The sequence below is a fragment of the Eptatretus burgeri genome, chromosome 26, assembly GCF_056783735.1.
Source record: "Eptatretus burgeri isolate ZD-2024b chromosome 26, Ebu_testis_v1, whole genome shotgun sequence".
Lineage (NCBI taxonomy): Eukaryota > Metazoa > Chordata > Myxini > Myxiniformes > Myxinidae > Eptatretus > Eptatretus burgeri.
In genome coordinates, this window is record NC_140986.1 from 264,629 (window position 1) to 281,603 (window position 16,975).

General features: G+C 41.8%; 3 protein-coding genes across 10 annotated transcripts in view; all 3 read left to right on the forward strand.

The window, feature by feature from the left end:
• The window catches only part of LOC147007759 (dynein axonemal heavy chain 17-like), a 552,046-nt gene that overhangs the window by 211,178 nt on the left and 323,893 nt on the right, over window positions 1-16,975 (forward strand). The gene's annotated exons all lie outside the window — the stretch shown is intronic.
• The window catches only part of LOC147007760 (uncharacterized), a 132,314-nt gene that overhangs the window by 46,903 nt on the left and 68,436 nt on the right, over window positions 1-16,975 (forward strand). The gene's annotated exons all lie outside the window — the stretch shown is intronic.
• On the forward strand, window positions 7-7,790 carry LOC147007761 (dynein axonemal heavy chain 17-like). 2 transcript variants are annotated; one of them, XM_085866465.1, is made up of 4 exons: window positions 7-248; window positions 1,002-1,145; window positions 2,385-2,610; window positions 6,910-7,790. In XM_085866465.1, exons 1-4 carry the CDS (start codon window positions 33-35, stop codon window positions 7,155-7,157), a joined length of 834 nt encoding a protein of 277 aa, XP_085722591.1. In that variant the 5' UTR covers window positions 7-32; the 3' UTR covers window positions 7,158-7,790. The 2 variants fall into 2 exon arrangements, with proteins under 2 accessions (XP_085722591.1, XP_085722592.1); XM_085866466.1 differs by lacking the exon at window positions 7-248 and adding an exon at window positions 308-340.

Genomic DNA, 16,975 nt, shown 5'->3' on the forward strand with positions numbered 1-16,975 from the left:
AGAAAATGTGCCACTCACCTCCAAGCACGAACATGATCTTAACACTGGGTCCTCGTCTCACGCAGGTGAATGCCACGCTGGACGAAGTGTTGCAGAAACTTCCCGAGCCTTTCAACTTGGCCGAGTTGATGAGCAAGGCAGAGAAGCGAACTCCTTTCGTGGTCGTCGCCTATCAGGAATGTGAGCATGTGAACCTGCTCACGAGAGAGATGCGAAGGTCACTGCAAGAAGTGAAACTCGGCCTCAAGGTGCACGTGCCCTCGTTCGAACAGGACGGACGGTACTCCGCTCACAAATCTCTCGCGACTCCTGAAGAAGGCCCATGATCCGTGCAGCAGTGGTTGGTGCAGCCATGGTCCCATTTGAGGGAACTCCACAACACGTGGATCTTGCAATTCCGAATTTTTTTGGGGGAGGAATGTCGAAACTAAGTGTGACGTGTCCAATTTGGATCTCAGAAATCGAATGTTTTTTCCCCATTTCTTCGACGCCAAGGAAGCGGACAATTTGAATCTGATCTTTTTTGTTCAAAAGTATTCGTCATCACATCCTGCTGGCACATGGGTTTTCAAAAACACGATCATCATCATTATCTGTGGTCGTTGTGGCCTTGTGTTGAGGAAACCGGACTGGCATCCCGGACGGGTTCAAAAGTTCAGGAATTTACACTGAAAATGACTTGAGAACAATGGGCCGACCGAACCGGCACATCCCCCCCTCCCTCCCCAAGTGTTCAAAGTCAACCAAAAAAGGTCGCATTTAATTTCCTTTGGTCTGAGAGGGGTCTGCCAATCGTGAACGGACAATATTGAATAACGAAATACGATGTTGAACAATACAAGTGTACAAACGTGACGTAACAATGATTATCGACTGAGATTCATCGCTGTGTGCAACCAAGGTGCACCAAACAATGGTGATTTTCTCCCCTCTGACCTTATTCCTCTGAATTCTGAACATCCTCAGGGTGATCTAACCATCTGCATCCTCTGCATCCTCAGGGTGAACTAACCATCACAACGGACATGGAGGAGTTGGAAACGGCCATCTTTTTTGATGCCGTGCCTGCGGCATGGACTCGTCGGGCCTATCCCTCCATGTTCAGCCTTTCTGTTGGGCACTCAGACCTGCAACTTCGCATACGGGTATGAGTTCACCAACACACATATTACATGAAGGAAGGATCAAAACGGACAAAAACAATCAAACGTTGACACATGATCACCTGGTCTCGTTTGTGTTTTTTAGGCTCTCTTTTTCATCTCTGGCTAACGATTAAGGTGGCTGGCTTAAGATCTTAGGGTCTTGAGTTCGATGCATACTCTTGTACCGTTGAAATAACACCAGGTAGGTTGACTCAGTCTGTCATCCTTCTGAGGTCGGTGAAATGAGCACCGGCGTGCTGGTCACGGGGCACTGTATCAGCGGCACAGCCACGCCTCCATAAAATGATGAAGCCAAGCAGCCACAGGCTGCATGCGAAACAACAGCAACAACAATAGCATATCTGGCTCTCAATTTCTCTTCCACTTTATGTGGAATCAAGCAGAAGACCAAGAAAGAACATGAGGAAGAAGAACTTTGACGATTTTTTCTTTACTACCTCTTCCATGAGCCTCGACTATGCCCACAAACAAAAAGCACAGCAAGCCAGAGAGTTCCGAGAACATCTTACCCCACGCATCCTTGAGGAAAAGGACGTGGGAAGGGTCTTCTCAGCTCTTGGTTTGTGTTTCCGAGCACGATGTACATGTACTCCCCGACGAGGTGCCATTTTTGTCTGAATCTCGATGCACCCCAACACTGAGGGAGCGACAGGTGCATGTGATTGGTCGAGGTGACGTACGAGTTTATCCAATGGAGTGCTGCCAAACGGAAGGGGGGTTTTAAAGTGCCAAGAAGGAGATTTTGTGTTCTACAGTTTTCAAGTAAATAATTAATTTGTAGAAAAAGGAAGTTTCCCGCTGTTGATGCACCGTCTTTTACACCACCTTATTGAACACGTCACACTCGTGATTTGTACCTGTTGTTTGTGTCCTTTATGATGTCACTCAAAACATGAATTTTCCTGTTCGGAATGATCTTCAATCTTGACTGCCAGGACAGGTAGGCAGATTAAAAAAAACAAAAAAGAAAACATTAATTACCTTCATCTGCGCATCGGAAAGAGATTCCGTACAATTTGCCAAATCCAGAGCCAAAGGACCGCGAAGCTGCAGGTTTGTGTTCCGATTCGTGTTCAAAATATCTCATTCAAATGAAATTGAGTAGTCCCTCGATCGTACACTGACGTCTGCACACAGACAGATAGACGGACAAACAGATATAAATAAAAACAAAAGTTGATATAATAATTTTGTTTTGTGCGTGTATCGTGTTGGCAGGAGCTGGAGGGCTGGACCGCCGATTTTATCCTCCCGAATACCGTGTGGCTTGGTGGGTTGTTCAACCCTCAATCGTTCCTCACTGCCATCATGCAGGCGACCGCACGTCGCAACAAGTGGCCGCTTGACTCCATGGCCTTGGCTGTGGAAGTGACAACAAAGAACCGAGAGGACGTAACAAGTCCCCACCAGGACGAGGCCTATATTCATGGACTTTTCATGGAAGGTGTGTCCTTGACCCTCCGACCCCACTCCTTAACCTTACGCATCCTGGTCAGGTAACACTACTGGTGTGATACATTCAGCCTTCGGCACGATTTCCTGACTTGACTGTCCAGAAATCATCATGTAGTATCCGAAAGTGGAATTTACAAAATATCTTTGTCTTATCCTCATTGTACATTTACTGGCTGAGTTCAATTCCCAACCTCACAATAAACGGTCAACCTGATGCTTCGCAGGCGGGGCATTGATTGCATCGATGAGTGTGCTGTCCATCTGGTGGGACGATAAACTGAGGACTCTTCGAACAGAACAGTCCGAGAGACTTCAAAGATTCCATGACATATTTTGCGAAGAAACTGATTCCTTTTTAACCTGCCTCCCCTCTTCCCACCACCTCAAATCTTATCACACCTCCCCTCTTCCCACCACCTCAAATCTTATCACACCTCCCCCTCTTCCCACCACCTCAAATCTTATCACACCTCCCCTCTGACCACCCCTCATATCTCATCACACCTCCCTCTCTTCCCTCCCCCTCTTCCCACCCTCTCAAATCTCATCACACCTCCCCCTCTTCCCACCCTCTCAAATGTCATCACACCTCCCCCTCTTGCCACCCCTCGTATCTCATCACACCTCCCCCTCTTCCCACCCCTCAAATCTCATCACACCTCCCCCTCTTCCCACCTTCTCAAAATTCATCACACCTCTCCCTCTTCCCACCCCTCAAATCTCATCACACCTCTCCCTATTCCCACCCCCTCAAATCTCATCACACCTGCCCTTCTTACCACCACCCCTTCTTCCCACCCTCTCAAATCTTATCACACCTCTCCTCTTACCACCTCCTCGTATCTCATCACACCTCCCCCTCTTCCCACCACCTCAAATCTTATCACCCCTCCCCTCTTACCACCTCTCGTATCTCATCACGCCTCCCCCTCTTCCCACCCTCTCAAATCTCATCACACCTCCTCCTCTTCCCACCCCCTCAAAATTCATCACACCTCCCCTCTTCCCACCCTCTCAAATGTCATCACACCGCCCCTCTTCCCACCCCCTCGTATCTCATCACACCTCCCCCTCTTCCCACCCCCTCAAAATTCATCACAACTCCCCTCTTCCCACCCCCTCAAATCTCATCACACCTCCCCTCTTCCCACCCCCTCAAAATTCATCACACCTCTCCCTCTTCCCACCCCCTCAAATCTCATCACACCTCCCCTTCTTACCACCACCCCTTCTTACCACCACCTCAAATCTTATCACACCTCCTATTCCCACCCTCTCAAATCTTATCACACCTCTCCTCTTACCACCTCCTCGTATCTCATCACACCTTCCCCTCTTCCCACCACCTCAAATCTTATCACACCACCCCTCTTACCACCTCTCGTATCTCATCACGCCTCCCCCTCTTCCCACCACCTCAAATCTCATCACACCTCCTCCTCTTCCCACCACCTCAAATCTTATCACAACTCCCCTCTTACCACCCCCTCATATCTCATCACACCTCCTCCTCTTCCCACCCCCTCAAAATTCATCACACCTCCCCCTCTTCCCACCCTCTCAAATGTCATCACACCTCCCCCTCTTCCCACCTCCTCGTATCTCATCACACCTCCTCCTCTTTCCACCCCCTCAAAATTCATGACACCTCCCTCTCTTCCCTCCCCCTCTTCCCAACGCTCAAATGTCATCACACTTCCTCCTCTTCCCACCACCTCGTATCTCATCACGCCTCCCCTTCTTCCCACCACCTCAAATCTTATGACACCTTTACTCTTCCCACCCCCTCGTATCTCATCACACCTCCTCCTCTTCCCACCTCCTCAAAATTCATCACACCTCCCCCTCTTCCCACCACCTCAAATCTTATCACACCTCTTCTTCCCACCCCTCAAATGTCATCACACCTCCCCCTCTTTCCACCCTCTCAAATCTCATCACACCTCCCCCTCTTACCGCCCCTCGTATCTCATCACACCTCCCCCTCTGCCCACCCCCTCAAAATTCATCACACCTGCCCCTCTTCCCACTCCCTCAAATCTCATCACACCTCCCCTCTTCCCACCCCCTCAAAATTCATCACACCTCCCCTCTTCCCACCCCCTCAAATCTCATCACACCTCCCCTACTTACCATCACCCCTTCTAACCACCACCTCAAATCTGATCACACCTCCGCCTATTCCCACCCCTCAAATCTCATGACCCCTCCTCCTCTTACCACCCCTCAAATCTCATCACACTTCCTCCTCTTCCCACCCTCTCAAATCTTATCACACCTCCCATCTTACCACCCCCTCATATCTTATCACACCTCCCCTCTGACCACCCCTCGTATCTCATCACACCTCCCCTCTTCCCACCACCTCAAATCTCATCACACCTCCTCCTCTTCCCACCACCTCAAATCTTATCACAACTCCCCTCCTACCACCCCCTCGTATCTCATCACACCTCCCCCTCTTCCCTCCACCTCAAATATTATCACATCTCCCCTCTAACCACCCCTCGTATCTCATCACACCTCCCCCTCTGCCCACCCCCTCAAAATTCATTACACCTCCCCTCTTCCCACCCCCTCAAATCTCATCACACCTCCCCTTCTTACCACCACCCCTTCTTACCACCACCTCAAATCTCATTACACCTCCTCCTCTAACCACCCCCTCAAATCTCATCATACTCCCTCCTATTACCACCACCTCAAATCTCATCACACGTCCTCCTCTTACGACCACCTCAAATCTCATCACACCTCCTTCTCTTACCACCACCTCAAATCTCATCACACCTTCTCTTACCACCACCTCAAATCTCATCACACCTTCTCTTACCACCACCTCAAATCTCATCACACCTCCCCCTCTTCCCTCTCCGGCCTGCCCCCCCCCCCACCCCGCTTCGCCTGTGATCTCTGCGCCCATATTTCCTCTTCCCCCATACACTCCAATTCCACTCTTCCCTCTCAGTCTTCAAAACAGCTGTTCACCACCATCTCTTATCTTCCCCCATCCAAAACCACGATCTTTTCTTCCCCGTTAATCCACCCCAAACCCACCTCCTTCAAATTCCCTGTTTTCCTTCCTGAAAGTCCCTGTCATGTCCATCTTGTTTACCCCATGTACCACGCCCCATCCCTCTCCCTTCCACAGATATCCTCATATCTTTGTTCCAGACTGCTTTGTCCTTCCCTCTCCTGCCCATCTTGTCTCATGCTCCCTTTGTTGTACGTTCTGCATATTAGCTCTTTTATGAGCCTCGATATTGTATCCAAAAAAAAGAAGCCAATGGCACCACCACTCCGTCCAAATTTGTATCTCTGCCCTGACTGCTGCTGAGAATGAAACTCTCCGGTGTAATCCATGCCATGACGTTTCGACAGCAGCGAAGAACCTGCCTTCGGGCAGGTCACCACAGAAAGCGAGAGAGAGAGAAAGAGAGAGGGGGAGAGGTGGAGAGAAAGAGAGAGAGAGAGATGATACACTTTTTACTTACCATAATATACATCCGGGTCGATGGCGGCCTTCATCTCCACCACCGTACCTATTGGGCCAGCCATGCTGTCCGGCGAGAGGTGACTCCGTGACCGATCTTACATTGCAGTACGGAGTCCGTGACCAGACAACCTTAACGGATTTGTCCAAACCAGCAGGTTAAGCCACCAGTACAAACATAAGTCACCTGAAACCAAGTGATGATGGCACACCTCCTCAAAATGGCACACCTCCAACGTTGGATTGTTCAATGCTTTGTGTCGAAACCTGAGAAAGCCACTTCACGCAGACCGCACCTCTTTGGGAGCTGATAGCCGCTGATTTCAGATATTTTGGTCGTTCAAACATCACGTGGTCAGTGGTCATCCAGTAACAGTGCGCTTCACTCAACACATACCCAGCTCTTCCCAATCACACGTCCTGTCATTCGTTCCACATTCATTTCCATCGCGTCACACTCGAGTCGAGTCAAAAGATGGCAGCCTGAGAACAATGCTCGAACAGGCCTTCACCCTCCAGAATTTGACAGTCTTTTCTCCATTGTTATCGTCATCCGAGGACAGCCTTCTTTTGGGGACAATTTCCTTGAGATTAATCCAATATATATATATATATATATATATATATATATATATATATATATATATATATATATATATATATATATATATATATATATATATATATATTTCGTTGATGGACTGACAATGATTCGGCGAAACGTTGCGTCACGAGCTCTTTTGGACGAGCTTCAAGGTTCCTGCTGAATAACAGAAGATGTTTTTATCGTTGCAGGTGCACGATGGGATACCCAGTCAGGCTCACTGGCCGAATCACGTCCCAAGGAGCTGACATCGTCGATGCCGGTCATCCTTGTGAAGGCCGTGTTAGTCGATCGCCAAGACAGCCGAACCGTGTACGAATGTCCCGTGTACAAGACTCAAGAGCGTGGGCCGACTTACGTGTGGACTTTCGGTCTTCGTTCAAAGGATAAGGCCTCAAAGTGGGTGCTGGCTGGTATCGCCTTGCTTCTCCAGGTGTGAACAGGTGATGTGATTGAAGGCTTCAAAGTGGGTGTTGGCTGAATCGTAATTAACGTTCCACCGCACGTCTGCCTTCCCTTCCCCTCCCTCCTCTGTCCCCCTTTCCTCCTCCACCTCCTGTGTAAAAGAGCCGTTGTGTTCCACGATGACTGTCCAGTGGCCTTGACATCTGATGTGTTGAAGTGTTTTGAAAGTTTTTGATACCCACCTGTGGTATCCCCTTGCCAGGTGATTGATTCGTGACGAATGAAAGTGCTGTGCCCACGTTTTTGTGCCAGTTTTGAGTTCAGTTAACTGTGAAGCTAAGAAAGTGTGTCTCCATTGCTGATCACATGACTCTGTTAACAGTTTGAACTTCTTTCACCAACAGCTGTTTCTATGTCATGTTTAACATTTATCAAAGTCTTTGAGCCTTTCTTATTCCTCTTCTTGTTTTCTTCTTCTGTCTTCTTCATCCTTTGTTTGTTTTTTTCCTGATGCCAGGAAGGCCTTAAAATTGGAATTCATAGCAAGGTGTGCATGTTCTCAGAGTTGGTTCATGAACTGCTGATCCACTGCTGTTACAAACAACCTTCAATTGCTCGGACCCGTGGGTTTTAAATACATAAATAAATAAATAAGAGAGAAATGAAAGACGGTGGTTTGAAATAATTATTTGTTTTCCAATTGTGACGTTCGCATTGTTCGTTGTACGTGCTCGTTTCAATCGACGGAGGCACGGTCGGAGTACCCGAGGAACGTTCGGAGCACGGCTTCCCTGTCCCGACGCAAACGAGGCACCGCAGCATCTCCGTCGCTCTTCCAGGTAAACGCGACGACCTGAAACCGTGCACCTTGATTTCAGGTGAACACCTTTTCCCATCCTTTGTGGATGTACCGTTCACCAAGTCCCGATTTGTGTTAAAAGGAGAGGAAGATGTTCGTGTATCGTAACCATGGAGCTGCGGTGAGGTGTAAAGCCAACCCATCCATCCATTGGGACCATGCTCTGTCCAGAGCGGCCTAAAGCAGTCTCCTTGGGCAGTGGGTACAATCCTGGACGGGTCGCCTCTCCGACACAGGATACCAGCAAGCTGGCACTCATTTTGCCGACCTCGGAAGGATGAACCCACCTGTTGAAGAAGAGAACCCACCAGGAAGAGACAACCCACCTGTTGTTAGTTAACAGCACGACAGGGGCTCAAACTCAAGGACCTTAAGATCTTAACCGTTAATACAACACGAGGTTTAACATAGCAGATATGAAGATGTTAACACGTACAACTAGAAGGGCACTCGGTCGAGCGCGTACCTCCGCCAGGCTGAACGGTTAACGTTTTGTATTCCACGAAGTTTTGCTTCAACCTCAGCTGCTGTTCCAGACGGATGGCTTCACAGAGAATGCTGAGGAAGAGTTTGGAGAACTCAAGGCCTTGGGGTGTGTGTGCGTCATTGCTGGTTTCCTTCAACGCGAGATAAGACTTGCTGTGTTTAAAAAAACAAAAAGTTGTGGAACTCGGGCAGCTCGGCGCTTTCTCATTGGCGAATAATATCCACGTGCTCAGTGGTGACCCAGTCTCATGCAAGGTTTGTTTCCCAAAATTGATGGAGTCGAGTTATATTACCTGGGTAAATAAAGCGAAAGGAATTGAAGTCATGGTCACCAGTCCCAAAGCAAGTCCCGACAGGTGAGGACGCAGGTACGCATCAAATTGAGACGACTTGCATCATTGGGGATTTGAACCCAATTCACCTGAAGGCCAAAAGTTGTAGAATTATTTAGTACTTTGGATAAAACTTGAGCTGGTGCTTTTCTGAAGGACAAGGACTTCTGCATCAATGTATTGGGACTCGAGTGAGTTTTTGTGTTTTTTTTGTACACTCAACGTACATTGTGGATGGACACACAAAAGGATGATATATATATATATATATATATATATATATATATATATATATATATATAAGTAGGGTAAGAATACTGATTCTGGCTCACTTTTCCCCATGTAAATGAATGGGGGATTTTCAGCGATTTATATTTTTTTTCCTTAAAAATAAATCCCCTTTTTATCCCAAGGTATATTTATTTGTCTCCCCTTTTAACTTGGAGGTTGAACCTCATTGAATTGAACACCTGAGGGTTGAACAGCTCACTCATTGAACCTATAAAGATTTGTTCATTCTCAAATTCCTTCAATAGTTTAATTTTCTTTGCACAATAATCCCCATCTAAAATATTGACAAACAAAACATTTGAATCTTTATATTTTTTAAGATACCCCATTTGTGCCATTACGAAATGATAAACTTCTCTTAATGCTCTTGTTTGACCACCTCCTGAGCCACAGGTTATTTTTTGTTAAGCCCCGCCCACTTTTCTTTAAGCCCCGCCCACTTTTGCTAAGCCCCGCCCACTTTTGCTAAGCTCCGCCCACTTTTCATGAGGTATTTTTTCTAAGCCACGCCCACTTTTCCTAAGCCCCGCCCACTTTTGCTAAGCTCCGCCCACTTTTCATGAGGTATTTTTCTAAGCCACGCCCACTTTTCCTAAGCCCCGCCCACTTTTGCTAAGCTCCGCCCACTTTTCATAAGGTATTTTTCTAAGCCACGCCCACTTTTCCTAAGCTCCGCCTACTTTTGCTAAGCCCCGCCCACTCTTACATCATTTCCAGTTCATCTCTGACTCACAAAGAAATCACTAGAAAATTACAGGATGTTATGGTTTTGAAAAATTTCCCAATGAAGGCTTGCCTAGGCTTGCCCAGGGAATTTCCAAAGGAAACCACACCCACCAGTCTTTCTCTATAAAAGCTTCAAACCCAGGCTCCATTTTAAACATTTGTTCTTGCTGGCAATGGTGTTCTGTGTGCTTGTCTCAAACTCTCTGTCTTCTATGGAACTAAACCTTCAAATTGATGAACTGGATTCAAACCTCTTATCTATTGAGGTAAGATTTTTTATTTTCCTATTTTCAAACTTTGATTGAAGCATACTCATTTAATAATTAAATAACTTAATTAATACATTATTATTTTCTCTCACAGGAAATTGTATCTGAAAATACTGCTTTTGCTACAACTTGGGGGAAATTGTTGGCTTGGTTGAAGACCTTGAGTGGGATGACTTTGGTGTTCCTTGGAACTCTCTGTCTTCTATGGAACTAAACCTTCAAGTTGATGAACTGGATTCAAACCTCTTATCTATTGAGGTAAGATTTTTTATTTTCCTATTTTCAAACTTTGATTGAAGCATACTCATTTAATAATTAAATAACTTAATTAATACATTATTATTTTCTCTCACAGGAAATTGTGTCTGAAATACGAAATGAAAATACTGCTTTTGCTACAACTTGGGGCGAAATTGTTGGCTTGGTTGAAGACCTTATGAGCGACCAAGACCCACAGAACGAGTTCGTCCTTGATGACCCAACCAAAGAGTTATACCTTGGAGACCAGCAAAATCCTGAAAGAGTTTTACAGCAATAGTACTCATTGTGAGTTATCAAGACAATACCCACTGAACAAGTTATACCTTGATGAGCCAGAATACAAGTTTTACCTTGGAGACTCACAAATTTTGAAAAAATCAGTAAATGAGTTCTGCCTTGATGGTTTAAATAACTACCTTGGAGACTCAGGAAAAGGGTTCTGCCAAGATGGTTCTAAATATGGGGCCTACCTTGGAGACTCACAAATTTTGAAAAAATCAGTAAATGAGTTCTGCCTTGATGGTTTAAATAACTACCTTGGAGACTCAGGAAAAGGGTTCTGCCAAGATGGTTCTAAATATGGGGCCTACCTTGGAGACTCACAAATTTTGAAAAAATCAGTAAATGAGTTCTGCCTTGATGGTTTAAATAACTACCTTGGAGACTCAGGAAAAGGGTTCTGCCAAGATGGTTCTAAATATGGGTCCTACCTTGGAGACTCACAAATTTTGAAAAATCAGTAAATGAGTTATCCTTAAGAGACTTTGTAAGTTGGTTTTACTTTGAATACTTGAAATGTGGGTTCTGGATTGATAACTCACAATGTGATACATATCTTGGAAACTCAACGGGAATGTGGTTATACCTTGAAGACTTGGAAAGTTGGGTTTATGTTGGACACTTGAAACTTTTTTGGGGGCTTTTATTTATTTATTTATTTATTTATTATTATTATTATTTTATTTATTTATATTTTGGAGACTTTTGGAGTTGCTATCACTCTTTGGGATCTAAACCTATCGATGTAGTTCTTTGTCGGATGGTGCTTGATGGGAGCAAGATCAAGAAAGTTCTGGGAAGAAAGTGCAGGCTTACTCCCTCTTTCTACGTCATCAAACCTGAAAGCCTTAAAAGACAGAATTGGAAGAAGAGAAAAAATATATATATATATATATATACATTGTTCGTTCTGGGAAGAAAGTGCAGGCTTACTCCCTCTTTCTACGTCATCAAACCTGAAAGCCTTAAAAGACAGAATTGGAAGAAGAAAAAAAAAAACGTAAAAATATATATATATAGGTGGAAATCTCATTTTGAAAAAGACATTGTGTTGGGCGAGGATTGAGTTGGGGTTGAGATTTTGAATGTGAGGGTTGGGGTTGAGATTTTGAATGTGAGGGTTGGGACACACACACACATACACATCAACAAACAAAAGTTAAGCCTTGACTATTCAGTTGAGGATTCTGTGTTTGGGGTTCACAGATCTAAGAACGTCCCCCTTGACACACATTATATACTGTTATACACCTCGGACTTGGCCCTCGAGTGTCCACAACGGTGTATAGTAGGAGGGAGTGAAGCGCCAACCTATTGCTCCCATTGCACACACACACACACACACACAAAAGTTAAGCCTTGACTATTCAGTTGAGGATTCTGTGTTTGGGGTTCACAGATGTAAGAACGTCCACCCCTTGACACACATTATATACTGTTATACACCTCGGACTTGTCCCTCTAGTGTCCACAAAGGTGTATTATCTGCTTAGTTTTGTCTTTTGTAATTCCTGTGAATAAAATGAACCTAAAATCTCTTCCCCTTCCAAATCATATATTTTATAAGTCCAAGGAACTGTATCTATTACATCAACAATTTTAAAAAGTTCTTTCGTCCATCGTTCAGTAAAACCCTTTTCAAAATGAGATTTCCACCTATATATTCTTACGATATCACCAACTTTGAACTTAGGTTTTCTGACATTAATCTCTTTTTCATATTTTAATTTTGTAAATGTTTCTGATGGCTTCATATTCGTTGACGTGTGAATCGTGTCATTATACTTATCCACAATATCCTGAATAAAAGATAACCATTGTTGTGAACCGAGTTGTGTGAATTTTTTATATAGTCTCTCTTTTAAGGTACGATTAAAACGTTCAACAACAACTGCCTTCCCTTCATTAAAGGTACTGTATAATGTAATACTGTTATTTTTTTAAAAATTCATAAATGTCTTGTTATAAAACTCTCTACCCTCATCAGTCCACAATTTCTTAGGTTTTCTCTTACTTTTATTAAATATCTGTTGAAAAGCTAACATAAGAGTATTACCTGTTTTGTTTTTTAAAGGGACAACCCACGCATATCTACTCCTCAAATCAATAACGGTTAAAGCATACTTGTACCCCTTTATCATTATTGAGTTCAATCAAATCAGCAGACCAGATATAATCAACTTCCTTGGAATAAACTTTCCTTCTCTGAAACTTTGTGAATATTGGTTTATGTAATTCATCAGCTAATTGCTCTTCAGTCTTAATGACATCATTAGAGCCTATAAGTTTTTGAATTTCCAAGTCCAAGTTTCAATTTAGCACTAATCATCTTCTTCACGATGAACCTATCAACTTTTTCTCTCAAGGTTGGATTTTGTATCAGAGACAAATTATATAACATTTCTCTATCGGCTTCATGCTTTTCTTCCAACGTTGTGGTATTCCCATAATCAATATCGTGTCTCATGCACACTTCATCAACTCTATTGATTGGTTTACTCCAGGATTTAGGATTGTCTGCCTCATCTAATCTTTTATCCAAGTTTGTGCCTGGACCACAGAAAGAATACCCTGGAAGATGTAATTCCCCTGGTATTCCAGTAGTTGTAAATTTACTTCCTGATAAAAACTTTTGTATATCTCCTCCGAGTTTGTGTTTGGAGATAAATTGATTTTTTTTTTGAACCACACACCGAACATATACCTTTTTGTATAACCCTGTTATTTTTACTTTTAATATATGAAATATTTTTAGTATTAGTTTTCTTTTTACATTTGAGACAATAACTCATTTATTTATGAGAAAAATTTCTGCAGAGTGCAAAAACCTTTTTAGTTTCCAACATGCACATTTGAATCTTAATTTTTAAAACATAAAGAATCCTTAGAAATGCCTTCACTCTCTCCTCCATTTATTTCAGAAAAACTTGAATTAAAATACGTCTTCTCGATGTCGATAGTCTTGTCGAAAGTATTGTAAATAGACTTGTCAATTCTTTGTATTCCTCCCTGGTGAGATAAGTTAATTTCTTTAATACCTCTATTCTTTTTTGAATCTCACTGGTTTCCATATTTTGATATTTATTCATTCTCTCTCTTTCCTCCCTCTCTCTCTTCTCTCTTTCCTCCCTCTCTCTCTTCTCTCTTTCCTCCCTCTCTCTATTCTCTCTTTCCTCCCTCTCTCTATTCTCTCTTTCCTCCTTCTCTCTCTTCTCCTTTTCCTCCTTCTCTCTCTTCTCCTTTTCCTCCTTCTCTTTCTTCTCCCTCTCTCTCTTCTCTCTTTCCTCCTTCTCTCTCTCTTCCCTCTCTTCTTCAACTCCTTCCTCATCCCTTACTATACTTGAATCGTTTACACCCCATAGAATATTATACATATATTCATCAGGATTTCTTGTTATTCCTGTATCCAAAATAATTTTTTTACAACAGGATACCAATAAAATTTCTTTTGAATTTCTAAAAGAGCCTTACCTTTTCTTAACCTTATAATTTTTTCATTATTTAACATTCTAATTAAATCTAAAGTTGTTGGTTTATCAACATCAGCATAATGCCAATCTTTTATTGAAAATACCTCATTCTTATGTTGTAGAACATATTTATTAAAATACCGAATACCCTTTTCTTGAAGGTATGCTTGAACACAGAAATGATAATTTTCTTGAAGCCTTCTTGCTGTCATTTATGTATTAGAAATATATGTTAGAATAATATTATGGCACGAAACACCTCCCCATCTTCCCATAGTTAAATCATTTTGTATTTCCTTACTTATTATATATAATCCTGTTTTTCTGTTTTCATGAGATAAACAAGGGCAAAACCATTATTATATTTACCCTTATTAAATTCTTTTATTTGTTGTTTACTAATCGTGGCTCCACAAAACTCATTCTCGATACCAAGTGGATAATATTCTTCCTTACGAGACTGATTTAATTGTTCCAGGTCTTCAAGGTTAATTTTAAATGACCAATTATACCCTAAATCATTCATATCATACCCCCATTGTTCTATTCTCATACAAACGATACGCCCTTCTTTATAAAAATTTATTTTAATTCGAACTGTGAATTCTGTATGACCTGGAGATAATATCAACACTTCTGTATCTTTAGAATACACAGCCGTTTTATTTAAGTATATATATTGTGATAAATCGCTTAATCTCACCAAGTCATTCGCGTCAGTCGGGCTTGGATAATTTTTTAATTTATAAACATTTTTCATGTTAATATTTTTGTTTATATTATATTTATATCGTTCAGCCTGTGCCTTTGTGTAATAATTTGATAAATCAATATCCAGTTCTTGAGATACACCAAAGATAGAACCATCTTTACCAACATAAGTCATTTATATTAGATTAAAAATAATATCATAAAATTTTTTATTTTTGTTGAGTTGAAATAACACATACAGACATAATTGACCACAACACTTGGAATTTAATTCTTGGACTTGAAATGTTTGATAAACACCATTCTGTAAGAATTTTATGACTTCAACAGGTGGTGGAAGACCAAAACTATCAAAATAATATTTGTCTTGACTATTAAAAATACAAACCCAATGAGAACCGTTCCCATCATTATCTTCTAAGTTCATAATAATATTCTTTGTATGTTTCGACACATTTGTTAATTCATCTCTCATACAAATAACCACATTATGAATTTTTAATTTCTTACAATATTTGGCAAGTTGTAAATTTGATGTTGTATTCTTTCCAAATTCTTTCAACCACTCATCAATGCTCATTTATTTATTAGAAAGATATAATCCATTACCTCTTTTCGTTAATTTTACACCTGCTTGTGCTATAGAAGAAAGCATATCTCCAACTAACAATCTCGCTTTATCAGGCAGACCTTCAAGTTTTTCAGCAAAATCTACAATTACACCACTTCCACTAATTTGTTTCTCCAACTCTTTGTTATGTCTTTCCAATTCTTTTTGAGCCTGGAGTTGAGCCTTCCTTTCGTTGGCAGTTTTGACCGCTGTTGAAATACCACCCGTCAATGCTCCAACCGCACTTAAACCAGCAAATAAAGGAATTAGAAATGGGAGAAATCCTCCACTCGTCTCTCTTATTGAATATTTTTTCAACATTGGTTTTGTCATTTTAATTTTAAGTGAGCCAGTGTCATTCAAGATTTTAACCTGTTCTCTTGTGAGCAAAACATCAATTCTTACTGCTCCTTTTCTCTGAATTGTATTAACGTTAATCGTACAAGGCTTTTGATTTTGAACACAAGATGATAGTTTATGAAGATTGATTTGATTAACATATACCCCAGTTGGTACTTTGCCACTCATTTATTTAACAAAAAATTATGTGAGACTAATCATCACACCATTATCTGTATTAATCTGCAATTCTGTTTCTTCCAAAAGCAAACAATATGTATCAACTTCTTCACTCTCTCCTCTTTCAATGTATAGGGAAGTATCCACTCGATTAGACTTTATAGTTTCTTTTTGAGCGCTCAGGTCAAACGTATAGATTGTATACAAACTTTTAAATGCTGTCATATCCAAAATAGGTTCTTTATTTCCATTACTTTCACACACCTTTTGGTAAGACTTGTATGCTTCAGCAAAATCATTTTTTCCCAATTAATTTCCAATCTATCTCGTGGATAAAATGTTCCATCTAGAGAAACGCGAAGTTGTTTCACCTTAGCATTATCACTCAATGCATTATTCTTATCAGTCGCAGTATCACCATCTGGCTTTTTAAAAATCATCCACAGATATCGTGGCTTTCCTTCCAGAACACCCAAATTCCACGTGTAAGTAGTTTGATTGAGTTTAACGTGTTGACATCTTCTTTTGAGGTATGATACACTGAGTGGTTTTTTTGAGTTAAGTCTTCGATTCAACATCTCTTCTGTTTTAAGATTAGGAGTATATTCACTGATATACCAACTCATCTCCTCAATTACAAATTTATTCTGATCACCAAAAGCATTACCAACACCAAAAAGCAATCTATTTTCATTATCATTCCTTTGTAGTTGAAATCTAATTTTAAGACCATACAGAACTTTATCATAATCACAAAATCCAAATATACCTTTAAGAGGAACTGCCACAGTAAAACTATTTTCTGCTTTTGTATCATCATTATACATTCCTTTCCTTTGAGTATACCCAGGGTCTGTGTTTGTTCCCGTTGACATATCAGGAATAAAACCTTCGACAGACCCCTTTCCCATTCTATCACTGAATGTATAGAGTGTAAATTTCATCATTTCAGATACAGCAGAGACATAATCAACCGCTTCAACTTCTTGTGTTCCAATATACAATCGCACACTATCAAACATTTTCCAGAAGAAATCAT

Bases quoted from the DNA above. Each gene is read 5' to 3' on its own strand.
- LOC147007761 (XM_085866465.1), top strand. From the start codon at position 33: ATGATCTTAACACTGGGTCCTCGTCTCACGCAGGTGAATGCCACGCTG. The intron at 249-1,001 runs GTGCACGTGCCC...CTGCATCCTCAG, and splicing joins AAGTGAAACTCGGCCTCAAG to GGTGAACTAACCATCACAAC. The intron at 1,146-2,384 runs GTATGAGTTCAC...TCGTGTTGGCAG, and splicing joins ACCTGCAACTTCGCATACGG to GAGCTGGAGGGCTGGACCGC.